The 27,994-nt window shown below is 39.8% G+C and overlaps 1 protein-coding gene across 3 annotated transcripts; it reads right to left on the bottom strand.

The window, feature by feature from the left end:
• Window positions 1-913: 913 nt before the first annotated feature.
• On the bottom strand, window positions 914-27,994 carry dpy19l1l (dpy-19-like 1, like (H. sapiens)). 3 transcript variants are annotated; one of them, XR_014913813.1, is made up of 23 exons: window positions 27,637-27,994; window positions 27,181-27,205; window positions 26,994-27,081; window positions 24,573-24,710; window positions 22,940-23,060; window positions 20,067-20,160; window positions 19,778-19,835; window positions 18,081-18,172; window positions 15,878-15,977; window positions 13,675-13,752; window positions 11,552-11,638; window positions 11,272-11,331; window positions 10,781-10,861; window positions 10,359-10,460; window positions 9,409-9,480; window positions 8,173-8,252; window positions 7,960-7,984; window positions 5,745-5,864; window positions 5,458-5,632; window positions 4,199-4,298; window positions 3,836-3,961; window positions 2,353-2,721; window positions 2,169-2,275 (listed from the first exon to the last, which is right to left on the bottom strand). XR_014913813.1 is itself a non-coding variant. In XM_085423730.1 (22 exons), the coding sequence occupies exons 1-22, from the start codon at window positions 27,857-27,859 to the stop codon at window positions 2,104-2,106; spliced, it is 2,217 nt and encodes a 738-aa protein (XP_085279856.1). In that variant the 5' UTR covers window positions 27,860-27,994; the 3' UTR covers window positions 914-2,103. The 3 variants fall into 3 exon arrangements, 2 of the variants coding, with proteins under 2 accessions (XP_085279856.1, XP_085279857.1); XM_085423730.1 differs by lacking the exon at window positions 2,353-2,721 and having other exon boundaries at window positions 914-2,275; XM_085423731.1 differs by having other exon boundaries at window positions 2,133-2,721.

Here is a 27,994-nt window from a genome sequence, read left to right on the forward strand (position 1 = left end):
CCAGAAGTCATGGCACTTATGAATCTTAACAGGCATAAAACTGACTCCAAGGGTTTATTGAATCTGATTATTATTAAGACAAATAAACCAACCAAATCTCTGAAATAGGGAAAACTGCAGCATTACAGGCAAATCCATGTTTACCCAAATTAAAATATTTCAACTTTGATGAGAAATTTGCTTTGCAATGTAAAAATCCCACGAGAATGGTCTCTGAGGTTCGTTCCTGACACCACAGACAATCAGAAATGCAGGACAAGCTTCACTGTTTGTAGGCGGCTGAAGCTGAACGGTTAAACTCTGTACAGATGTATTTTGAGGGAATGAGCAAAATCTTAGTTCTTTATTGTAAATTGTGAAAATATTAATGTAACTTGAGCCATCAGCTGTTGATCAAGCCATCGACTTTTAGACGTGAAGATTCAGGTTTATTTAAACAAGTAATTCATGGCCTAGGTGGTTTTTAGAAAGCTGACCTTGAGTCACTGGGATTCAAACTCGTCTGAGATTTTTAGCAGACAGACCTACAATATGAATTGAGTGTCATGTTCCCAAGATTCACCTCTGAGCTTGACTTTGAGACCAAGGTCACCAAACTTCTTCCCTAAAAGGGATTCAGAGTTTTCATTTCAGATTTTTAATAAATGCACCTATGCCATCAATTTGAAAATCAATTGGACTTCCATCTGGAGTCATCCTGTTACAAGATTTTCAGAAAACCTGACCTCTGACCTTGACGACGAGGTCGCCCGCAGTTGTTAGTAGACGCACTTATGGTATCAATTTCAAAATCCTACGTCACCTTGTTTTCAAGTTATCACACTATGACCTGTTATGTTTTTTTCCTATAACTCTCTAAAGGAGCCAGTTAAGCTCTTTTCCCCATTTTGCCAAAATAAGCCAAGCTGATCCGTTTCTGGCTATAGCTACATATTTATTAAACAGACATGACAGGGGCATTGTTATTCTCAAGTAATGGCATAAATCAAATGAGGCATGTTTTTAATGTGGTCCGACAAAGGAACCGGCGACTGCTACCATTACCATAAAATTTACTGCTACGAATAACTGATTGGCTGTCACATAAAAATGAATTTTTCATATGCTACAGTACCCTGAATATGCAGCTTTGATAATAAAACTTCCTTTGGCAACAAACAATAATCCAAGAAGCACAAAGAACATTTTAAAGGCCATCAGCAGTTTACAAAACAACGTAGTCAGTATTTACAAAAAAATCAAAGAAATCGATGTTTTCGTTACCTTCTCGGACATAAAAATTATACAATAAACGAACTATTACTGAAGCAACAACAAAAGCTCTGCTCCCAATTAAGCTAAAATGTTTTTTGAGTGAATTCAGTTCACATAGACATCAATGTTATGTACATTTTAAAACACAAGAACATTATTTTCTTCCTAGACTCCCAAAAGCCTCAAAACACTGTTTGCTTGAAAATAAAATGTTTCAACACTTTTAAAGTTGCATAAAAACGGTGACACCAATAAATTATAAAAATAGTGTACTACTGAAAAATCGTTTCATACATCAACACTGTGCATAACAATAGAAGAAGTCAGCTTTTGCCAGGTTTGCAGAGGGTATTGCTTCACAGTATGTGGACATCACTGATTGGTCTTGCCAGACAAAAGTTTACTTCTGAAGTGAAAGTCAAAATCGGGTCTACACAGTAAGAAAAACACTATACAAATGTAAGTAGAGCATCCCTTAAAATAAGGAATATATGTAACAAGACCAATGCCAGGAAGCTAAATGGAGAGCTACAACCACCACCGCCTGGCTTTCATATAATGAACATCACTAGTGACAACAACGCAGCAATAGCTAGTCTGGAAAGAGACTTTGAGTTAAAAATACTGAGAGCTGTGATGCCACCAAGAGGTTTTAGACTCATGGCATACTTGTTTGTTATGTCCAACCTGTTTTTGAGCCACCGTTTGGTGAATCAGAGTAACAAAAGAAATGTGGAACCGGGGTTTTCGGGAAGTAAAAAGCAGCAACGGCAGTGAGTGACCAAAAAATGCACGACAAAGAAGTGACGCAAAGAACAGTTTGGTGTTGAGCCAGTGTGTCCAGCGATGTTATCTGAGATCTTTGGTGGCTTTGGGGACTTTGAGAACTTTGTAAATGTCATTGGAAAAGACTGTGGTAAAGTGGGGTCGAGAGTTCCTGGAAATATGGGTGCAGAGGGGGGTTTTACCAACATTTTGGGGGTCCTCAATATCCCAGATCTCTGGCATGCTGCACCCAGGTCTGATGGAGAGGAAGAATGAGAAAGATAAACAAGAATTAAATAAGATAAAAGGCAATGTTAAAGGTTTCAGGGATACCATTTTGCTGACCCACATCCACCCATCTACATTAAAGGGACGGCTGTGGAGCGTGTGCGCAGCTTCAAGTTCCTGGGAGTCCACATCTCCGAGGATCTCATCTGGACGACCAACTGCTCCAAGCTGGACAAGAAGGCTCACCAGCGCCTCTTCTTCCTGAGGACTCGGAGGAAGAACCACCTGTCCTCAGACATCCTGGTGAACCTCTATCGCTGCACCATCGAGAGCATCCTGACCACCTGTATAACAGTCTGGTACGGGAACTGCTCTGCTTTGGGCCGGAAGGCGTTGCAGAGGGTCGTGAAAACTGCCCAGCGCATCACCGGAGCACCATAAATGACATCTACAGGAAGCGGTGTCTGAAAAGGGCTGGGAAAATCATCAAAGACTCCAGTCACTCAGCACATGGACTCTTCACCCTACTGCCCTCTGGGAGGTGCTACAGCCTCCGGACTAAGACCACCAGGTACCGGAACAGCTTCTTCCCCACAGCTGTCAGACTCCTGAACTCACATTAAACTCACGGACTGAACATACACACACCCACAACCACCTACACACACACACACAATGGACAAAAACAAACAAATGGACAACTGTACCCTCATACACACAATAATAACATGGACTGAACCAACACTCACAACCACTAGCACTTTATACAGCCTCTGTAGAAATTATCCACATATTTCACTTATCTTAACTGCACTACTGTATAATTCTGTATAAACAATCATTCTGTACAATACAATAATTATAGTTCTACAACTGTTTACAACTGTTTATAACTTGCATAGTTCATATTTCTGTATAGTTTCCATATTTATATCCTGTTCATAGCCTATACATACTTATAGTTATTGCATATTCATAACATACCTTCATACCGTGTACATTGTAACATACCTATAACAGACCCATTTCTGTAATATATCTATATTATTGCTAATATATATTTGAAATATATCTATATCATGGCTAAAGCACTTCTGGATGGATGCAAACTGCATTTCGTTGCCTTGTACTTGTGACATGTGCAATGACAAAGTTGAATTCGATTCCATTTTGTTTGTCTTTTTAATTAATCCCTTTTTGAAAATATTCTTCAAATTTTTATTGTGTTGTGTTAACAGTGGTCAAAACAGATTTAACAGCAAACTTAATGGTTGCACTGTTTGCCTAAAAGGAGTAAAAGTTGTCCAGCAGGGTAGTGGTCCCCAAACTCTTTTGCGCCACGGACCGGTTTAATGTCAGACAATATTTTTACGGACTGGCCTTTAAGGTATCGCGGATAAATACAACAAAATAAAATGATACAACCAACACAAAAACTGTGGCATTTTGTAAATATAATAATAAACACAAATTGACTGTTTAATCGTGCAACTTCATTAGCAGCGTGGACTGCTGCAGTAGGGGGGTCGACTTAAGCTTGTCTACTGTGCACACGACAGTGAAAGGAGCAGCGGTGCTGTTGCAGTACCTGGTTCGCCTGGTGCACCACGAATCCTCAAGGATGAAAAACTCTACTCCCAGCTTCATGAGGTTCCTCTTAACAGTTTCTCCAGACATGCGGCTGTACATGGAGTAGACCAGCTTGGTTCTCTCTCTGTGAGAATCAACAATGTTATAAAGTGTGATAAAGCAGTGGGATGAGAACAAAAAGGTAATAAAGGACCTGTATTTTTGATGTGGGGAAAAATTGACCCAACATTTTTGCTTCCAGAATTAAGTTAATGAAGTGAAAAGTAGCACAATCATCATTTGAAGAATGGTCATTTTAAATCTTTTATAGCTAATTTAATGCTAGATTGGAGATTGAAGAAGAGCTGTAGATTCCTCTGACCTCAGCCCAGCATCTTCGTAGTGAGGGTGGTTGACAATAGGCCGACCAGTGGAAAGCTTTACGCTGGCCATGGTGGGCATCGCTCCAGCAAACACAGCATCTGCAATCAAAGCAAAAACCAAATAAAAAGAAAACAAACCAAAAGCAGAGCATCAAACAGGAAAGTTTTCATTCATTAGATTATATACAGTACTTCATAATTTATAACAATAGAATATACCGTAATTGTCGGGCTATAAGCCGCTACTTTTTGCACAAGCTTTGAACCCTGCGGCTTTTAGTCAGGTGCGGCTTTTCTATGGATTGTCCATGATTTTTGTGATATCGTAAGACGATTTGTTTTGTTTGTTCCGCTGTTGTACGGCACTACGTTGCCTGGCGGAAGGATCGGGGTTCAAGAGTGGTATGTTAGTCACATGTCCGTCCGCCAGGCAACGTAGTGCCGTACGAAGTAGCGCGAAAAACAAACTTCAAAGTAGCGCTACGCGTTCAGCGGGAGGCGTGGATGATGAGCAGCGATAAACTTGCGAAAAGCAAGTTATGCCCAACTCCACCGGTGGAATCTGACAGCGTGGAAAAGTGTGAAAACATCCACGATCACCACCGGATTTTGAAGGGCTGGACTGCTGCATGATGGAGAGGAGGACTCCGACACTGACAATGAGGATTTCTTTGGTTTTGAAAGTGACAACAAAGGAGAGAAGCGGAGAGTGGATGACGAAGCCATCCTGAGCCTGTTTGTATCCGACACTGGAGGAGAGGACTTTGGTGGTTTTAGTGCGCAGGAAGAAGAGAAAGATGGTGGTGAATGACTGACTTTTCTTTTTGTTAAAGCCGTGTCACTGCACCTGAGCCTAAAAGGTAGTCCGAATCTATTTTTCTGGTGTGCTGTAGGTTACTGTTATGTACTACATGTGCAAATATGTACCCATAACTTGTTTTTCAAAATATTAATAAAAGTGATGTCTCCAAACAGCCATCTCTTTCCTGACAATTCCCTTTGTGCATATTCTCTTACATATGATAAGTCAACATTGAAACACCTGCGGCTTTTAGTCAGGTGCGGCTAATGTATGTACAAAACAGGATTTTCCCCTGCTTTTAGCTTGTGCGGCTAATATTCAGGTGCGCTTTGTAGTCCGGGAAATACGGTACTTTAAAATTTTATGCTGCAATCAGGGCGAGCTGCTTATTAATCTTAATACTTGTTTAATACTATTGTTTGCTCGGTAGCGATGAAATCAGGCAAGGTCACTCACTAGGACGGGTGTTTTCCTGGATCCAGTCCAGCAGCTCCTCCTGGGGCAGGTTGCTGAACTCTCCAATGATCGCCCACTGGGCCTGCAGATTGGTCATTCCCTGTATGGCCATGATGGCCAATACAGCAAAAACCACAGTGTGCTGCTTAAACTTCTCCCCAATCCAGCCAAAGAGCTGAAGGGACAGAACATACTCATTATATTTAAGTAAAGAGGAGACTTTGTAAGTAAAACAATATTGAAAGCAGTTTTTTTGTTTTGCTTTTGTGCATCACTGAGAGACAGACCTGTCTGGAGCAGATCAATGACGCCATGATGCACATGTGTGGCGTCAGGAAGAGCTTCAGGCGCATAATGAGGATGGCCAGGACAGCAAAAGCCACCAGCTGCAGACTGTGGTACACCATCTACAGAGAAACAGGTTCACACACAGATCGAATCAAAACGGACACACAGAAAATTAAACAAATCCACAATCATCTACCAGAAACTCTTCTGTAGTCGAGTGTTTCACAAAATCTGTTTGACTCATAAAACACAACTTGACTGACATTGCTATATAAATTCATATTTCATAGTATTTTACATTGCTGCCTTAATGACTACTTATCACAAAGTGCTTTTAACACTGATTAAAGGGCAGAGTGTATATTTGAACATAGACCTGATATTTTCTTTACTGTCAGGTTCTGCTAAAATATTTGATCAAGTTGTCAAATGATTGAAATTTAAATATATTGTAAGTAATTTAAGAAGCAAAAATTGAGCCATTGTGGCTCAAGAGGGACAGCTGGTTGTCTAGCAACCGCAGTTGTGCTGCTGGACAAGATGCTGAACCCCAGACTGCCCAAACTCATTGAATCGCACCACATGAAAGAGTGCAAGTGGCTTTCAGTAAGAAGCACTTTGACTCCTTAGAGTGGAAAAATTCTATATGTAGATACCAGTTCAAAAAGCTCAATGTTTCATCTGTGGATACAAGCCTACAGTGTGTCCACCTTTGAGGTGTAACAAATATATAGATGGTCTGTTTTTAAATGTATTGCTCAGACAAAAAAATAAATAAATGAATCACTGTAATAAAACACAGAGTCCGTTACGTTTAGAGATATCAATCAGTTCACTTAGGAAGCAGAATCTATTGTGAACCCATTTTACATCCTGAGGCGCAAATCAAAGTAAAAACAGGAGCACTGGAGAGACAACAGCAAAGCCGCCACAGAAAGAGAACGGCTTTTCAGGTGGTAACTACAGGCCATTACTCTCTCTCAGTATCTGTTACTATCCTTCTTACAGTTGGGAGCATAAAAGAGAACCTGCAGCCCAATCAGGTTGCAAAGGCAGTGTGCTATGTCTGCCAACATAGTCTCCAGAGTGTGGAGGAGATGGCCGTTACACGAGGAGAGCTAGTCAGGGCTTTGGAAGGGCATCAACCAAACAGTGGGACCGTATCAACTTTTTTGTGCTCTACATTATGACCTATATTAGGTTACGTGTGTGCATGTTTCTGACCAACGTTTGAAAAACAGACTTTATGAGGGTGGGGTGAGGTCGTGGGGTCTTTTTGTGAGATCTATGTTGATAAACCAGCATTTGCCTGATAAGACCAGAACTGGCAGGTATGCCAATGGCACAAATGACATTGGCATACCTGTCAAGGATGGCAAATGTTACGATGCCTGCAAAATCATCTTTGAACACAAAAATGTAACTATTAAAAAAAGTATTAACAAAACCACTATGTTTTATTTGAATTTAAATTCAGTATTTAGTCTATAATGGTGTGTCTTAATGCTCGCCTTCCTGTTGCTCTCTGTTTTAAATGACAATTAGCCAACTGAGAACTCTGGATTCAACGCCACAGATGGAAAAGTCACAGATGACAGCTGTGCTGTTTACGGACATAAAGTGCAGACGCATTTCAGTAATGTTAGTGTCGCTCATTTGATGTAGGATTGGATTAAGCAATCAAATTTATTTGATCTAAATTTGTGATGCACATACTGCAAACTAAAAAAACACAGTGGAAGTTGTCATTAACTACAATCAGAAACAGCACTGCGATCTGCTCCTTAGCTGTGATCTCTTCAGTACATTTTAACCTGTATTTTCCTGCGCAGTGAGAAAGTGTTCCTCTCTGAGCATTTATAGACCATCAGAGCCATTATATAGGCAAGCTTTAGAAACTGAACATCTGAACATTTTACTGCCCAGAGAGAGATATTACAGAAAATGACATGAAGCAGCTGGGAGAAAGCAGACAAAAGGCAGTAGAGTGGGATTTCATAGCAGAAGGGAAAAATGCCTTTGATTTCCTGGTAATGAGAAAAGGGATCAAAATCACTCTGGGGCATAGAAACTGAGCAGACTTCACTGCACGGGAGAATATAATCATATAAAACAGGTTTAGGAAAAGGGAACACGTGGAGGTGTGGTCAAGATAATTTTTATATCTGCATATATTTAACAAAAAAAAATAAATGAAGTAAGTATTTTTCTCACCTCTCCTTTTGCAGCTATTTCAGACCTGCAACACAAAACAGAAATATGTGAAGCCAGCTGCCCACTCAAAACAAAAATCAAGCCATTATTTTACTTTTAAAGGTAAGACACTGCATTATTTTAGAGCATTTTATTTTCCCAGTTAAACACAGTTTCTGTTTGATCAACAGAATGCATCAAGTCCTTGAAATCACCCTAGAGAGGAAGCCTCACCCTGCAGCTTCGTCAGCGTCCTCAGTCTTGGCCAACGTCTTCTCCCCGTGCCTCAGGCACCGGACTATATCCTGGATGGTCTGAAAAAGACAAATACTTCGAAGGATATTTCTTCTCATGTTTAAATGCTCTGCATATCATGCTTTGTCAAACTGATTCATGTGTTCTTAGCTTAGCGTGGGCAGGGTATAATGAGATTAAATCATATAAATAGCACTTCCTCAAATATTTTTCCTCTGATGTTTCCCATCTACAAATGTTAGCGTGACCAGAATCGGGGGGAAATCTTTTCATCCTTCCCTTCCTTAAAGGCTTAAATATAAAAATGTATATCAGTTCCTGACAAGTCCAAATAAAACAACTGTAGTTTACTGAAACGGAAACAATAACACCTGAATTTAAAAAAGCTTCTTAGTCTACACAAGAATGGAAGGAAATCTACGTGAACTAACAAGAGCAGACAGCAGCTTTGTCTTTCAGCTGCTGTGAAGCAGAAGCTCACGGCTCAATAAGTGATTTGATCTTTATGTCTGACTGCCTGCTGTTCTGAAAGGTGAGATCGTAGCTTTCATGCTGCAGACACTTTCTGACAGTCATGCTGCATAATTTCTTCTTCACAGAAGAGTTTGAGATTTTTAAAAAAACAAAAGATTTCTTATACACATGACTGTTTGGGCTTTCTTGCTTTTTCTGCCAACATTTCCTCACCTCAAGCTTAAAAATATAAAGTATCTAAGCTCATGAGCCAGTATGTGTGATCTTCTCTGGAGTTTTTTCAGTGAAGGAACCTTTTCTCTCATATGAACCATGGTGTGGTGACGATGTTCACTTGTACCTTTAGTGTCAGTCTGACACCATGATATTTATACAGCCATAAACTGCATATTAATGCTGCTTTCATAAGATTTCAGCAAAATCATCCAGCCTTCCAGACATTCAACAGCTGAATGTGAGAATGTGGACTTATGAAGTCAAATGCTAGCTGTTTGAGCAATTTCGATGGTTCAATATGCAGGAATGTACTGTAAACTGTAGCATAGGCGATACAAGAACAAAAAGAGCGGTGACTAAGACAGATCTTGCTAATTTTCATCCATTTTCCCACAGACCAAGAGAAACCCATAACTGTTCTGAGCAAGGCTTCCCAATACACCTCACCTGATACCGTCTGCTGCTTTCAAAACAAATGTTTATCCTTTTCATAGGGATGGTTTTTATGCCTACAAGAGGACTTACCCTGCCAGCAATGAGAGCAACCACCAGCACATTGATGGGCAGCAGCAACGTTTTAAGGTAACGCACAGGAGTCTGAGGCAGAGAAGAAGACAATTCAATTCAACTCAGTTTTATTTTTATAGAGCCAAATCACAACAACAGCCGCCTCAAGACCCTTTATATTGTTAGGTATATCCTACAATAATACTTTCAGAGACAGAGGACAACTATCACATCTGAGCATTGTAGTATATCTAAGCTGAAATAATTTCAAGGAGGTGGCCGGCAAGTGAGAGACTAATGCACAGCAAATTACTACTAAAATACAAACATGGTTATAAAAATAAATAACAGTTTGGGAAATTCTTAATTGAGCACTGCAATAATTAACTGCAAATGCTTAAAGGCCAAAATATTATGAATCATGATATGTTGCAATTCTATATATAATAAACAGATTAGAATAAAACTGCAAAGTGCTAATTAAATAAAATTAATCTTAAAGCATTAAGAAAGTATATGACTGCACTGATTACAGCTGCTTCACTGCATTTTGCTTGAGCCAGCCTGTTCCAAAAGCATGCACCGTTTTCTCTGCAGTGCTGAGAAACCACACACAAAACCAGGCGACTGTCTAGCCCATAACTCAGCCCAAAATGAGCTGCCAGGTTTTGCTGTCAGATTTTGTTTCTTGTCAAATTCAGAGCACAGTTCTGGTTTCTTCCACACTCAGCCCTGCTGTAAGACAATCCAGCAGCTCTGATACAAAGGAGCAGGCCTTTAACAGCATTTCTGACATCTTCACAGCACTGACATTTTAAAAAGTGAGACCTGGCAAGATTTTCCTCAAAAAACTGCCTGAGACTAGGATTTTATCAGGGAAGGCTTCAGCTCAGAATCACAGTGATCACTCGTCATCCTTTAGTGGCAGGGAGACAAATTTTTAGCTCTGACAAAGGAACAGAATTTACCTCCAACTCCATGAAGTCAAATTCAGCAGCACATGTATACATCAGAGTGTGAAAGTCCTTGTAGCTCGTGAACTTAGACTTGATTAATCCACTGATGTGAGCCTAGAAAACATACATTTTTGAATAAAACTTTAATCCACCCTGTGAAAAAATTATTCTTAAATTTTGCATATTTAATTCCGTTCTTAATAATTCAATTTGACATTTTCTGATAGTGAATATCAAACATGGCTCAAGTGCTCCATATGGCTAGTCCATTTACATTTATATTAACTGAGCTACTATATCAGCCCACTTATGAGGTCATTTTTGGTTCATCTACTTAATATCTACACAATGACCTAAAAATGTTCATTTCCATTATTAATGTTGAGTCAAGAAAAAGGGTTTGATTTTACAGACGGGGAGTTAGAGTTACTTACATCATCAGAGGCACCCAAGACTGTGGATAGCAGGAATTTAAGCAGAACTGTTGAGCCGACCCAAGCCAGGCCCTGCATGACCTGTACAGAAAAAAAAAAAACCCACATCGACATTGGTGGATTGACATGTTCAAATACATACATAAGATTCAGACAGGCGATGTATGGTGGTGAAGAACAAAGCAGTCAAACCATGAGGCTGACTGGACAACTACATAAACAAAAGCATGCTTACTCTTTGAGATGTTAGCTTCAAATATTTTAGCACAGCAGGGATACCCGACTGTCTGAGAACACTCTATTCTGTTAGATCAACATTATGTGATCTCTCTCTCTCTCTACACACTTGTTTTTGGGATATTCATGCAACCATTTTCTCGTTTTATTTTTTCTTCTCAAAAGTGTGTGAATGTTGTAAGAATGACACAATTACTGTAAAGTGGAAACATGTAGTTGTGCAGTAAAGCATAGATAATAAAACTCTTTAGTACCCAGATGACAATGCCTTGTCTGAAGACTTGAGCAAATCGCTCCCTCATTGCAATGATTACCTAAAAAATAAAACAACAAATCTTAAGTGAAAAGCAAGTGGAATAACTCCACTCCAAAGGAAAAAAATTCAATGCAGTTACTGTTACACATGTGTTACAACTGTGTACTCTTACAAATATGCTGAAATTTAAATCCACCTGCATCACTGATCGGAGTAAACAGGACTGACTTGAATCAATCAATGATTAAACATTCGTAATACAGGAGCCTCCAACTCACCCAGATTGACACTAGTGAAGAGGCGTAGAAGGATGTAAGGAGCATGGAGTTACCAAACATCAGGACAAAGCAGACGCCGAGTGTGATCTGCATAAAGAGGACAAAGAGAAAGCATCATTCCTCACATGAACGTGGTATTCAAACCACTGAGGGCCGTTTAGTGCAGCCCCGTCCTATTTGGTGCAGCATGATGTGCATGACCCGTGTGTGCAATTAAACAATGCTGAACATCCGAGCTTGGCAGGTAGTGCTGAAGTTTAGCCAGTATTTCTAATGCTGCCATAAAAACACTTAGTCCCATGTTTACTGCCAACAGCAAAAAACGTTTCTGTAGCAGGAAGATCATCAGGGATACAGCGTATTAATAGTCTGCATGCCACTGTTGATGTTGGCGTTTGTATGTTTTTTTTTTTTTAAAAACCAACACTTTTATTATGTAAACATGCATTAATGTATTAAAACATAAATATACTGCCACAACTAAAAAACAATCCTATTCAATGACCTGTTTATAATGTTGACAGTGATGACAAACCAGCGGCTTCAGCAGCTGCTGTAATTATTATGAAAAAATGTTGTAGATACTTATTAGAAAAATTATACCGATTATGAAGCCGCTGCAATGCTTTACAGATTGTAAAAAGACTTTGGCATTTTATATATAAAAAGGTTTATTTTTCTGCTTCTGTGGCTTCTGTGATGAGTCTAAACTCAGAGTATTGGAAACGTAAACGGTACTGCCAGATGAACCTCGGTGGTGACAGTCAAAATGTTACCAGTTATTCAGGCACTGAACAGATATTTTTACTGAAACATCATTATTATTATTATCGTCATATTGATGAATGTTTGCTCTAGAAAATGTCAAAGTGCTTTTCGACTGATCAAAATTGCTTTGATTGCTTAGTACCGTACATAGATTCAGGTTCTCATAATGCTAATCAACACTGAAAATTTAGAGCTTTTCCTTTTCTCTCTCTTACAGTACTCAGTCTCTGCCTTTGTGTTAGCTCAATGAAGAATGAGAGCGGTTCATTGCTCACATACTGAGCTGACTTCTTGCTTAAGAGCAAGACCCCAGATTGCAAAGCCATCCTGTGTATAAGGTTTTCCGCTCAGTGGCTTTTTGAGGGGGAAAAAAAGTCAATTAAGCATCTGGGAAGATTTTTACTTTGCAAAGTCACTAAAATGGCAACAAAAACGTGGGATGAAGCATGATGGATGCTGTAGGAGAGAGAAATGTCTTACATATTTCCACATAAAAAAGCAGCTTAAAAACCTAGAAACCAAATGATATCCGAATAATCAAATGCTGAAGTGCTGCCATTCAGACAGGAAGTATTTCTGGTATTTTTATAACAGTAGCTCACATATTTTGAGGCTTTGTATGCAATTAGAAACATCCTATTGGCATATGAGTGAACACATGTGTACGCTCTGTAACTAATGACAGTTTTCAGGCTCATTAACACGAGCTGGAGGTCACAGAGGACATCGACTCCTGGTTGTGTCTATTCTTTTCTTGAACACACACACACAGTCATCACTCCCAAACTCTCTAAATTATGCAGAGCCATATGCCTTCCTCTGACACAAATCTCCAGCATCTTACCACAAAGGCCCTTCTCCTTATCAGTGGCGCACACAGGCCCTGGCTAACAGCTTGGCATGCTGAGAGGATTAAGGGTAAAGAATGTGGAAAAGAGGGACACACGTTTCCAAACAAATACAGATATCCTTTTGTCCTTGGTGGTGTGAAATAACTTGCCCACACAACCCTCGTCTTTTAGGCACTCATGTATGCACAGTGGTATCCTTAAAGCTTTTTCAAGGACAAAGTCTCTGCTGACTTTGTCCAACCAGCTCATGTGAATTTCTCCTGGCCGAGGAGCTGAGGGAGATAAGGAGAACTGAGCGAGAGCAGGTTACAGCTCAGAGGACAGGAGCAATGAAAACTTTCACTTATGCCCAACACCTGATTCAGAGAAAGTCTACCTTGTACATCTTGGTAAATTGCTTTAAACGAATACATTTCAACTTTATGCAAATACACTAGTGTCGAATACGTAAAGTTTTGCCATTAGAAACAAAATAACTGCAAAAGGAAAAGTTATCTACTGTACCATATGAGTGACGAGGATGGACTGCATCTTAGCAGCAGCGAGGTAGCCCAGAATGTACGAAGCAAACAGAGAAGCCACCTGGAAAACAAAGCGTAGTTTACCTTAACAATTCACTCCACAAAGCTCATTAATGCATCACATACAAAAAAGTCCAAAACAACAATAACATTCCCATGATTATCTTTACATTAAAAGTTGCTAATGTCAAAACTGGATTTGAGCCTTTAGGGGAAATTTACATTCCTTCCTTCCAACAGTAATTTGTAGTATTGTATATTAATCAAGAAAGAACAGGGAAAATGGGGTGCAATAAAACAAACAAACAAACTGTAAAATCTGCACTTTACATGTAACAACTCATTTTTTAAAGCTTTTATGGCATTGCATTACATAATGTATCTTGTGAAGCACTCTAACATAATATTTTTGTTGTGCATTTCCAGAACTTAAACCCAAAGCCTGAATACATCACGGCATTTGAAAGATTACAGTTAAAATAAAGTGACTCTCTAAATACACATAGCAGTTGTTATAAATGTAACCCGAATACCACTTGGATCCTTTACTGCATTCCTCTTCCCTTTATTTCCTGTTGTCTTGTCAGTGTATTTATCACATAAAAACCCTACTTTATATTTAGCATCCATCCATCCAGCTTTCATGCGGTCTGCTCCTATTTGGACATGCTCAAACACCTCACCTAGGAGGCATTTTAGTCATTTACTTGAACCGTCTGAAGTGGCTCCTTTCAACGTGGAAGAGTAGCAACTCTACTCTGAGCTCTAGGTAAATGACACTCTTCAGCTCCAGCTTGTTTCGGCAATCTCATTCTTTCATTCAGTCCCCACAGCTAGAGGCCACAGGATGGTAGGAACGTAGGTCAACTGGAAAATCGACATCTTCGCTTTCCGTCTCGGCTCATTCGTCATCATGACAGACTGGAACAGGATCCACATTTCTGCACACACTGCACCACTCAATCTGGCAATCTCCTGCTTCAGTCTTCCCTCATTTATAAATAAGACCGCAAGATACTAGAACTTTGATTTAGACCAGCAACTCATTCCCCACCTGGAGTGGGCAAGCTACTCTTTTCTAGTTGAGAACGCCTTAGATTAGGAGGTGCTCATTCACATCCCCACTGCAAACCACTCCAGCACAAACTAAAGGGTGCTGCTGAATAAAGAACTACATCATCTGCTCAAAGCAGAGGTAAGACCACCAGCACCCACTGGGAACAAGTCTGAGTTACTGCTGATAATGTAAAACAAAACTAACTACAGTTATAGTGAGCGCTTTAACAAAAAACAAACAAGCGAACAAAAAGAAACAAAAAAAAAAACCCTGATACTTCAAAGGACCCAGCCCACAGGACACCATGATGGGACGCTGTCCAGTACCTGTTCTTGTGATGGGAATTCACACTCAAATGTAATCAGTTGGAAGGTTTTCTAAATTGGCCAATACAATTACTGATCATAATCAAATTCTGTTTGACCATTGTAATTGCTCAAGGGGGTTACTGTAGGCCTTGTAGAAAATTAACTGTGTGACTGCAAATTTTAAAACAAAACAACCCCCCCCCCCAAAAATAGTAAAACCCAACAACTGACATCAAACTCCCTCTGTACTGATGAGTAAGCAGTGCTTGTGGGTGTATTTGGCCTTGAATTGCATTATGCATGCAGTGGCTGAGGTGAATGGGTTCAATTAGCAGCTTATAAATGTGAAACAAAGAAATAATATCTGTGAAACAACACGTCCCGCGTTAAAGTCCCTGCACAAAAGCAGCAGAGCCCTGAGGGGGCAGCAGCAGCAGCAGCGTGGGCTAAACTGTTACTAAGCACATATGCTTGCTGCAGTGACCTGTTTGTTCTGAAGTTATTCGACTCTTCTGTCTGCCAGCCCACACACCTTAATTTACTACTTCTTTATACTAACCTAAATGTGTCAATCAGTTAGAAAAATTTCAATTTAAGAATGTTTTTTGAATTTTATATGATTTGAATCTCCTGAGTTTATCCCTTTTCTTTCAGTCTTTCTGATTTTTTTTATTTCTTTGCTATGTTGCCCAGCGTCTGATTTTTTGCACCTGCGCTGCCAGTCCTCTGTTCTCTCCAAGTCTCTATTTTCTCTTTAATCTCTGTGCTCCCTTTCCCTTCCCCTCCACATTCTCTCACAATGTTTATCTTGCCCTGTTTACCTGGGTGAGCAGCACAAACTGGGCAAACTGCCAAGGCAGCATAAAGCACAAATTGGAGATGCCCAGAGCGACCATAGCTGTCCGGCTCGGGTTCCGTGTCCTGGGGAGGGAAGAGACACAGATGGAGGGAAAAGGTGGTGAGAGCAAGGGTGTGGCAGAGATAAGATGAGATGTATTAAAATGCTTGAGAAAACACAGATGTACAAACATTCACTCTCACATTAATGGTAATACAGAAACCTGATTATGGACAAAGTTACGCTAAAAAGAAAATAAAACAGAAGTACTTCTCAATTTACTGTTAACTGTGACACTAAGAGAAGTCACAGTATCAAAAGTTTTCACACAACTTGAGCTGCCAACCACCAGCTGGGTGTTAAAATGAAAAGAAAAAACAGATGCTTCCCCATCTTTCTTTATATTTTTGAAACCGTTCAAGTGCTTGGATATAATTAGGCATGCAGAGTATATACCCAACTAATGCACCATATAATATCTGAGCCGTGTAGGTGTAGGTATTATGAACTGATTACATGAACATGTGTTCAGACATCTACTTGGTGATCGTTTTATCTGGATATTATGCTTAGCTGCTTATTGTCATATAATCTGATCAGACAATCACGTGACGGCAGTGATGATTTGGGAAGTGGAGGTATTTCAGTGATGTTTGAGTATTGCTGAGACTGTTGATTTTCTGGAATTTGCATAACATCAGTCTTTACAGTTCACCCAGAATAATGAAAAACACAAACAAAAAAAAACCCCCATCCAGCAGCAGCTTAGCAGGCAGAGATTCATAGCTGATAAGAGGTCAGAGTAGACAGAACGGCTAACTGTGCTGAGCAGAAAAGCGGCTCAGAATTAGCCAACTATCCTTTAGGTAGTTGTGCTTCGATTGCACAAAACCATGCCTGGGTCAACAGAAATCTGAGGCTGTAGCGAACACAAGATCAATCGAACTGGAAATTTTAAGGCTAAAAATAAAAAACTGCAGCTAGTCTAATGATTCTCCACTCTGCCAAAGCTTGAGACAGTATCCAAAGGTCCAGGCTTTTGGTGGTGTGATAGCATTGGGAATGTTTTCTGGAACACTCTGAGCTTTAATTCCAATCACCATTTGAACGCCACAGAGCCGGAGTATTGTTACAGACCATGTACATCCATTCATAGCTACAACTTATCATCTTCAAACAGAGCAGTGAACTGTGTCAAAAATAGGGCTGTTCGATATAACGATATATATCGGATGACGATATAAAAACATCTATCGTTTCATTTCACGCTATCGTTTGTTTCGTGGTGTTGCAAAATAAACTGTTTACGGCAATATTTTTTCACTGTTTTGATGGTAACTGTAGTGGCTATATTCATTTCTTGAAGTTCTCTCTTTCTCTTATATTTAATATAACCACACTACAGACGGACAAGCACGTTTTTATGCGTTGTCGTTAGCAACAACGACGGTAAAACTATCGCGTGTCCGCTTGTTTATTTTCCACATAAACCTTTCACAATAAAGCTCAAGATCCTGTTGAGACTTTTCAAAATAAACTGAATCACGTGAAAGAGTATGCAGAGTGTTTACGGATGAGAAAAGAGCCGTCAGGTGCTAAAAATAAACCTTAGACTCAAACGTTAGAACAAGCTTTTCCCCGCAGCACGCCGTTTCATGCATCGGTTAAAACACTCGACTCCAGGTACACGACGCCCAGCTGGAAGCACTTCACGCAAGTCGAGCTGCCCGAGATTCACAGAATTTACAGAAAATGTAAAATTTTTGTGATTTATATCGTTATTGGGACGATAGATGTCTTATATCGGGATATGAGATTTTGGTCATATCGCACAGCCCTAGTCAAAAAAGTCTCCAAGTATGGATTCCATAAACATGATACTGAGATCAGATTTTGTTGACCTCCCCAGTCACCAACTCTGAAACCAGTAAAGCCCTTTTGGGATGTGGTCATTCAGCAAACAGATTTTGTGATTCAATTATGTCAACATGGAGCAGAATCACAAAAGATGTTTCCACCATCATTTGGAGTTCATTAAGCAAAACAAGGTCCCACACCAGTATTAACATGACAGTTATTCATGATGTGCTTGGGTGTGTTATGATGCCTTTGAATATTCTGAAACACTTTACCAAATTACAACAATATGAATTTAGCAGAGCAGTGGAGACGCTGAGTGAGTTTACCGTAGGATGTATGTGAGAAGAAGCATCTGCAGGACCAGGAAAGGGTAGGCAAAACTCTCCCTCAGAGGCGGAGTCCACATCACTCGAGTGCTCTGATAAAATACACGTGGACAAGAAAAGAATCAAATTTGCTCAAACTCAAATTCACATAGCTCTGATTTTCTTTGAGAGGAAAAAAAAACAAAACAGAGATACATTTTACTCCTCTGCAGCTTATAAATAAATCTCAGTTAATCCTATATTGACACAGACTGTATAGTAACACACAGCTTGTATAGAGATTACAGACACTTAATGTAAGACATCTGGTACCGGTCTATTGGCAGGATTTCTTAAATGCAAAAACACTGTGTGAGGAGGTTTGCATGTTCTTAATCTATGCTGTAGCAGGAGAACACATTTATTGATGAATTCTAGGTCACCTCACCAGAATAAAATAAAGCAGGTGAAAGTTTAAGCCGGTGACTGCATTTAGCTGTAGTTAATCAACTTTAGGCTGATGTGTGACTGTTTCTTTGTGACTGTACTTCATGCTTTTCAGTCCTCAAATAAAGTGATTGCCTACAATCAAGTTTAGATAAATGGATCGCATCTAACTTTCTGAATGTCTACTTTTGACATTGATATGGCTCTATATACTCGCTATAGCATTAATCATGAATTGCATTGTGGCTCATAGCGCAGTAGGTGTGCAGCTCCATAACATGAGATACCATACCGAAAAAAAACAAAACAACACCCCCCCCCCCCCAAACTTCAAAGTAAAAATATTACAAATGAAAGACTCACAATTAAACAGAAAAAACTGAAATAAAATTAAAAGAAATAAAAATAACACCATGTAAAATGCTGAATATAGAATAAGGAGCTCTTGTATTCCAACAAATGATTTATTAATTTGATTCCTTACTCCATTTTAGTGTGAAAACAGGAACAGTAGACTAATAAGGTACAAACTGCACAGTTGCAGCTTTTATCTGTGCACGGATCCAGCGAGCAGTCTGCTTAGGTCCTGCTGTTGAGCTTGATTGAGACTTCTGCAGGAAATCTACATCGTAACCAGAAACTCCTTTTATCCCTATGCTGCAACCTTCCACACCACTCAAGTTGTTGTGGTGTGCGTCCACACGACGTGTAGTTACATTTATCGAGAGGTGAACGTCAGGTCATGCAGAAGGTTACAGCGTAAAGTTAAAATTAGTTTCAGATAATAGAGCAAGTGACGATTTAGATTTCCTGCATAAGCATAATTCACAGGTTAGTGAGCCTGTCTCTAAAGGCTAATAAACACCCACACCTCTATTTTAATGCAGTCAACACTGACCTCGGAGCGACTACCCAGCCAGACTGCCATTTTACTACTTCCTCCGAAAAAGTGGAAATTACAGATGCTGCTGTCACAAGCCGCCATAGCACTCGGGGAAAGGACAGAAATGTGTTCGAGTGTGCGCTTGACTGAAATTTGTTCTGGAGGAAACTTGAGAGAAGAAGATAGGCGGAGGGATTCAGCTTTGAGTGCGAGCCAAAAACAACTCTAAGCTCCTTTGAGGGCTGAAACGAGTCCCTATTAACCATCCTTCTCTTTTTCTGAGGGTTTTTTTTTTTCATTTTGAGTTTTACAGATTTCAGAAGCTTACACTTCCCAAAGCTCCAACATTTGAATATCCTGATAAAGATATTAAAGGAACTGCACTTACCTCACCGTGATTGAAGAAAAAACACAATGTGGTAATAACACCACCCAGTCGACTGCCACTAATGAGGAAAAATGAAAATGAGGTGGGATTAAAAGAAGAGCAGAAAGCAGCAGACGGATTCAGAGAAGTTATCTTCTTTCCGATAGTTCAAATCTATAAATCTGACCAAGACAGCAGACAAATGGTCTACGCCTGACAGCTTATTGGGATGGACCATTTAAAAATCATCCTCTCCTCACTAGTGTCCATGTGAGCGAGTCAGGAGAGAGTGCTGGGCTGGAGAGGTTACCTGAGGTAGGAGCCGTACATGAAGAAGAAGCTCATCATCATGCCGTTCAGCAGGAACACACAGGCCACATAGAAATACGCTGGGTCACCCATTCCTGGCAACAGAGACAGGTAGAAATGCAGTTTTTATCCAGGTTAAATGCTACCAATAGAGTTCTCTGACATATAATTCAGCTTTGATGACATGATAACTGATTATTTTTCCATTGACCAGCTAATTTCCTACATTTCACAAAGACTTATTAGAAAGTAGTAACTTGAGGACATCGTTTGGACATTGGAAATTGCTGATATAATGTTTTACAAATGTAAATGATCAAGAGCTGTACGTCAATATTCAACTACTGGTATATTTGCACGTCGCATAGGATTTGAAACAAACCCATCATCTCTGTCTGCAGTTACTTTCACTTCAGTTCACCTTACTGTTGCTAATTACCTATTTTGTCATGTAGAATAGCACTTCATGCTCCTTTAGCAAGATTTTCCTTGTGTTAAAAAGTGCAACTGGAAAATGTATGAATAATACTGCTAAGCTCTGCCATCCTACTATTCTCTCTCTGAGCAGGAGCACCACCCACATGGAGGCTGAGCAGCATGTGAGAAACATTTGCTTTAACATTTTTTCTATTAGTAATGACTTTGTACATTTATCCATCCATCCTCTTCCATGTCACCGGGGGACTGCAGCCTATGCCAATTAAAGCAAATCCATTATGCACTTTTTTTGCTTGTAGGACTGCCTTCTATCCTTCTCCATCGAACAGGTGATAATTATGCTTTAGTTAACATCACTGATGCAAACATAGAAACTTTGTTGCAAGATTTAACAACTTATTACAGTGAAATATTGATGGGAGACATACCTCCTGTGAGTTTGTGGACTGTGTGAAACATTATTGATTTTAAGTTTCTCTGACTGACTAGCACAGCCAATATGTTTGAACTTATGATTTTAACTTCACCTTTGATTTTGTCAGACCACTTTGCAGTCATCTCACACACCCTAACACCCCTTGAAAATGACTGCAATCACGAAAAGAATGTAAATCTCTGATTACAGGAGTAATCTGAAAACACACCCCCACACACCCCTACATGTTTAATGATCTGAAAGTCACATTTGCAGGCATTTTGTGTGCAAACTGGGTCACTGCAGATTGAATAAGTTAGGTCATGCAAAAATAACCCATGAAACAGGTAGGATTTCTGTGCTCCGCTTCTGCAATGAAGACACCACAGACTAATCACTTCCTGCAGACTCTGTGTTGCAAAAATTTTCAGTTCTGCTACTTAAAAAATTATAGTAAAAAAAATCCATATGTAATCGTATGTGTGAGATAAATATATGCTACTCAGGTCTTTTATATGTCCTCTCTGTGTCTGCATGGGTTCCTCCCGTAGTAAAGGATCATGAATATTAGGTTAAATGATAATTCTAACTTGACTGTAGGTATGAATCAGAGTATGAATGGTTGTCTGTCGGTCTCTAATTTAGCCCTGTGATAGACCCGGGACCTGTCCAGAGTTTATGCCACCTCATTCCCAGTGTTGGCTGGAATAGCCTCCAACACCTCCATGACCCCGAACTGGATAAGCAGTTAAGCAAACCGATGGGTGACAAAAATAACAGTTTTTATACAGCATCTGAAATGTCATATCTGAATGACACCAAAGTTGAAGCATAACAACAGGAAGTACATTAAACAACATGTCACGATCAGCCCTATCAAAAATAAATAAATAAATAAAAATGTGGGGTTAAAAAAAACCCCAAACAAAAACCATCAAACTGGAATAATACATTATTACTGCACATCCCACTGCAGGTTCCACAAGTCATTCTCTAAATTCTGATGGTGAGATTAAAGTTTGAAACTTTAGTGACAGCAAATAGGTTTTGTTCACTTCACTGCTCAGTTAAATGACATCTCGCTGCTATATTCTTGGCACGATCTCCTCTCAATGATTCCAGCATAATAAGAAGGTACACAGAACAGACCTACACGGCAACAATGACTAAGAGATTGAAGATGCATTGACATCGCTAAGAGCTGCATCGCATCATCTCCGTGATGTGACGGTAAATCACTGGACAAACAGAAAACGGATCTAGCTCCAAAACCGCTTGTTCCGTTCTACTGTGTAATTTTAAACCACACAAAAATAACATACTGGCTGACAGTTACAGGAAATGCAATGCAGCTTGCATCAGGTTTATGTAAACACTGTGAAAACAGCCTGTGTACATCAGCCGTGGGGTGCCACATTCACTAATGAGACCGACAGAAACATGGAGACTGCAGCTTCACAAAGGAACGCTGACAGCAGCTTTTGCTTGTTTTCGCTTAGCAGACTTAGTTTCCAGGAAATGTTACTGTGAGCCAACTTTTTAAAAAAAAAAAAAAAAAAAAAAAAAAAAAAAAAAAAGATGTGGAAAAGGTTAAAAACATTTTTCCCCCTCAAGGCTAGAAGAAAAAAAATCAATGAGTATATTTCTCTTCTTTCGCATTAAATGTTATTCAGTAACTGTTAGTTTTGCAGAGGATGCCTGGATGCCTTAAGCTTAACTACTACTTCTTCTTTTTTTTTTTTAAACCACGGGCCTAAAAATTATCTCTTAGCCGACTGCCGGACTGTTAAATGAGGTCAAGAATTACTTACCAAACTTCTCAAATCTGCGATATTTATACTTCTCTGCATCTTAAGTGACAGCTAAACCGTTTATTCAAGCAAAGGGGCTACAACTGTCACCAAGTAGGATGAAATACGGGAACGGATTAGATTTGACCCGTGTGTGTGTGTGTGTGTCTAAATGCACACAACTGAGCACGTTTCTAGTTAAGACTTACATGCCATGGCAACAGTGTTTACCTTCACAGCTGTCCACAGGAGTGAGTCCCTCTCCTCTGTTGATGGACCAGCACATTTTTGTGGGAATCCCAAAGTAACCCATTACACCTGTGTACATCCGGTACCAGCTGGCCAGGACCACCTGGGGAGAACAGACAGGATGTAAAAATCCTGTTTAAACATCAAATTTTAAATTACTTGTTTTATCCCTTTTATTTCTGAGGAGTAGACACTAGCATGATTTGGATTCTGGTCTATGAGTTTGCAAAAAGGGATCATAAATAAATAAAGACTAATGTGATACATATATACATATATTATTTTATTTTTTTTAAGTCATCTATCCATCAATCCATTCGCTTCCGCTTCTCCTTTTCAGGGTCGCGGGGGGGCACTGGAGCCTATTCCAGCTGTCATAGGGCGAGAGGCGGGGTACACCCTGGACAGGTCGCCAGTCTGTAGCAGGGCCAACACACAGGGACAGACAACCATTCGCGCTCACATTCACTCACACATTCACACTTAATGGCAATTTGGATTATCCAATTAACCTATCCCCACAAGCTGCATGTCTTTGGACAGTGGGAGGAAGCCGGAGTACCCGGAGGGAACCCACACAAACATGGGGAGAACACGCAAACTCCACACAGAAAGACCCCGGCCTGATGTTGGAATTGAACTCAGGACCTTCTTGCTGTGCGGCAACAGTGCTAACCACCGTGCCACCGTGCTGCCTTTAAAGTCATCTAACTGTAATAAAAAATAAATAAAATAAAATAAAAAAATAAATAAAAAAAACACACACACAAAAGAATCAATGTTAAGCTGTGCAATCTATAACAACCTAATTCAACTTTCAATTTGGCTTCTCAGAAAATTACAAAAAGACAATGGAGATAAAACGCTGCTGTTTCACAGTCTGTTCTGCAACAATTCTCTACGTTGGCTTTCCAGCACATCTCTTTCCTTTATTTTGTTCCATCAGAGTAGCCTGATTACTCACTCACTCATCTTCAGTGAGCATATTTCTTAACCATCATGTAAAGAAAGAATTAAACAAATCTGGTTTCTCCATCCAGCAAGATTCATTGTTAGGAAAGCGCATTAATCTGGCATGTATACCACTTCTAACTGCACTTATTGCTATTTGCTACATGACAAAGGACTGCAGACTGCAGGGAGAAAAAAGTAGAGGGGATGCATGAAAGGAGAAAATGCATGGAGCAAAATTCAACATAAGCAATCATCTAAAAGACTAAAAAAGTTTAATCACCAAACATCTATTTGCTAAATTCATAAACTGTTGTTATGTAATTCTCCAATTACTTGCATTACCCGATTTGGCTCATTAAATGCATCCAGATTCTTGTACTGCCAACACTTCAAACAATATAATACTAATGAAGTGGTTTTTCTTATTTTTATTTTTTTATCTCAAAGCTTAAAAACATCTTCACGATAAAATTACCTCACCCTTCAAACCTTTTATTCCTTCTGTAAAAGAGTTTTGTTTGTACTAAGGGATTCACTGTATACATCCCACGAGAATGAAGATTTGATCTTCTTCTGAAAATATTTCAAAGTTATGAATAATTTTAGTCTGAGAGCAACAAATGAAATATGTGCACGGTAATTTGCCAAAAATCAATATTACCTCTGGATAGAGGTTGAATCTCCTCAGTGTGTTAATAACCAGCGGATGCTCTGTCAGCCGATCGTTCATGACCATGTGAAGGCCGTCCAGGAAAGAAGGAGCCTCAATAATTGTCTTGTAGTAGGAATAGTACAGACCCTGGTATCAAAAAGAACATTACATACAGAAGATTACAGAAAGAAAAAGGCAGCAGACGGATACTAAATATAACTCCAGCACTACAACTCCGACAGAAGAAACTGGAATGAGTTACACGGGCTCAGCAGATGGCCATGGCTCGCAGCCCATTTGGTAGCACGCAGCAGGGGGAAGGCAAGACAAGTATTCTGTTTTCATCTGACAAAGTTTTCACCTTGAGCGTCAGTTAAACATCAGCAGCTTTTACACAGAGTGATGGTGATCTAAAAAGCAGCAGTGCTTATAGACACAAATGTTAATTTTGCTTGTGTGCAGCTCTTCATCGAGTGTTCGACGTGGAAAGTGACAGATGAGTAACAACTGTAAAGTCCAACATGGTAAGTATTACTGATTTGATTTTCTCTGAATGGACAGTCATAGTGAAACTAGCTTAACTACAGTCATCAGTCAACAGTAAGTCTTCTTCTAAATATTTATTCTCTCCCCCTTTCACTTCAGCTGACGTCTGTGCAATGGTTATTGTTGACCAACTCTGGCTGGTGTGCTCAAGGGTCAAAGTTCACTTTAACCAACTTTTCATTGGAAATCAGTTTGCATGTCAAATAGAAGCACTGTTTTTGGGAAATTATTACAACATCATCATCTTAACTATGCAGGAATGTTTTGTGATGAGCTTGCCTCGCATTTCTTTATTAACCAGGCTGATCTCATTTTGATGGCCTTTTTAAAAAAAATGCAAACTGCTGTCATATTTTGTTTTACAGAAGGCTAACGTGACAGTGCTTATATGCTCACTGGGGCAGCAGCAAATATTTATTGCCAATAACAATCTACTCATTAAGTTTTAATGACTTCAGCAATGATGAGGTCTATAAAATGTGATGAAAATGTTAAAAAAAAAAGTGCATGTTGTGAAAGCCAAAGAGTTGTCTCTGCCTGATTCGTGTGACTAACTTCAACACATTTAAATTTTAAGCACAACTACTAACCACCCCCCCCCCCCCCCCCAAAAAAAAAAAACAAACAAACATTCCCTTACAAATGATGCATACACTTCTTATGTTGGAAATCCTATTTTAATGCAATACCATCAAGGCAACATCTAATCTGTCTCAATGTCATTTGGTAGCATGACAAAATAAAATATATCATGACATAGTTAGAAAGAATTAGAGGCATAACGTCTCTGAGAAAGTTGTTGGCCCACATCCTACCACAACAGCTCAAACGTGAAGGTTTTTTTAATGAAGATGGTGGAGACCACTTTCTAACACGTGGGTGTAAAATCCACCACATATGTTCATATGGGCTGGTATCTGTTATTAACACAAATCTATAATTCACATCCTCTCATAGCTGAACACAAATCATGGAGCCCTCATGCCTGATGGATGCACTGTCCTCTTGGAAGAGGAAACCACAAAATCATCATCCTGTTTCAGTTACTTCCTTTAGGGTTCACCCTATCCTTATCATCCTCCAACCAACCCTCTACATTCCCTCCTTTGATACATCCATGAATTATCTCTGTGCCATTCTTCCTTTCCTCCTTCCTGGCAGCTCCATATTTAACATCCTTTCTCCAGTATATCCACCATCCCTCCACAGCTCATGTCGAAATCTCAACCAAAACAAAGTTAACAAAGTTAAATATATAAAAATAATCACTCACAATGGCTCTTTATTGATTTTCAGTGACCATGTAATCAAATCAGACAAGTCAGCTAAAAAAAAAAAAGAAAAAGAAAAAAGAAAAAGAAAAAGAGAAAGCCACCACAATATCTATCTAAGTACAGCAGAACCACCAAGCCCTCTTAGTGTAGGTCTGATGAGGTCTGTTTTTGTTTGGACATCATTTACGTGTATCTTCAGCTACAAGGACAATAAACTGCTCTGCAACAGGTGTAGTGCATGGCTGAAATATAGCCAAATACATTAACATCATGGGATTGAATTTGGGGTTATTGAAAGACCCAAAATAGTTTTCCAATCTGCTCAAACAGCCCCCCCCCCCCCCCCCGTTAAATGAGCAAACGCAAGGAACAATTGCTGCTATTTTGATGGTAAAGGGAATCCATGCTAAATATGAATATGATTTAGACCTTGATCATCTTGTTTTGTAGCAAAGGATTTCACACTTTTTACTGTCTTATGTCAAAATAAAGGTAGACGATGGTAAACAACGGCCATGCAAAAACTGTGCCCTTCAACATTCATGATGACAATATTTATCAAAGATTTGTGCATCCTGCTGTTGCCTTACAAAAAAGAAAAACAAATTACCATTTCTGTTCGAAAAGCCATTTCCTTCTCCAGGTTAGACAGGTGTGAAAAGTGCCTGTCATTCTCAAAGAGCTGTGTGAGATGATACCTAATTGCAGGGGGAGAAATATGTGTGAAGTAAGAGCAAGTAAACGCAACAGTAGTTAGTGAACGATAACTTGGTAAAGCCGATAAAAGCGCAGCTTACCAGTGCAGATATCCAGTCAGAGCAGCTGTGAACAGAAAGAATTAACTTTAACTACTGCAGAAAAAAAAGCTACTTCATCACTGAGAAAGGAGGCTAGATTTGCAAAGCCACAACCCGCTGGAGAGAGGAGAGATGACTTTGAGTGATACGGGGGTTATAACTATTGTGCATTTAGAGGAGAACACCAAGCTTGAAGTTTGCCAGAAAACCTGTTAACACGTGTGGAGCTGATGTGGCATATAGGCGGAAGAAATACGGGACACTTTCATTTGATTTTAACGGACAGCAACAGCAGGTAACTACCGCTAGAGAGGTACCGTTAGGGTGAGCTAACGTTAGCCAAGTGATCGGCAGCGGAGATAACTTAATTTAGCGGAGCTGCTAATGCTGCTAGTGTTAGCACTCGTTAGCTTGTGGGTCTGCAAGAAGCTAACGAGCTAGTGGTTCTGAACTTACCGAGGAGAAGAGTGATTCCCAGCTTGGCGGCTGCAGACGGAGTTAGCCCCAGCTTGTGTCTGATGCCCGAAAGCCCGTTTGAATGCGTGCTGTTGAAAACCTTGCCCTCCCTGCCTGGCCGCCTAACGTTACTTTTGCCAGGTGGCGAAACAAGCGGGCTCCTGTCGCGGTCAGTCTGGGTCGCCGGACTCTTCCCGGTTTGCTTTTTGGTTTTAGCCACCATGATTTCCAAAAAGAGACGAGTTAAACCGAGCGGACAGCCGCTGAAGAACCCAAGGGGTGTGAGCTGCGCAGCCCCAACAGACGCTCGTATCTGGTCCTCGAATCTGCCCCTTTACTACCTGAGTGATGCTTTGAC

The sequence above is a fragment of the Rhamphochromis longiceps genome, linkage group LG11, assembly GCF_057381845.1.
Source record: "Rhamphochromis longiceps isolate RC_006_pf linkage group LG11, R_longiceps_female_GT1.1, whole genome shotgun sequence".
NCBI classification, from domain to species: Eukaryota; Metazoa; Chordata; class Actinopteri; order Cichliformes; family Cichlidae; genus Rhamphochromis; species Rhamphochromis longiceps.

Bases quoted from the DNA above. Each gene is read 5' to 3' on its own strand.
- dpy19l1l (XM_085423730.1), bottom strand. From the start codon at position 27,859: ATGGTGGCTAAAACCAAAAAGCAAACCGGGAAGAGTCCGGCGACCCAG. The intron at 27,206-27,636 runs GTAAGTTCAGAA...TTCTGTTCACAG, and splicing joins GGGAATCACTCTTCTCCTCG to CTGCTCTGACTGGATATCTG. The intron at 24,711-26,993 runs GTAATTTGTTTT...TTTTGATACCAG, and splicing joins TGGCTTTTCGAACAGAAATG to GGTCTGTACTATTCCTACTA.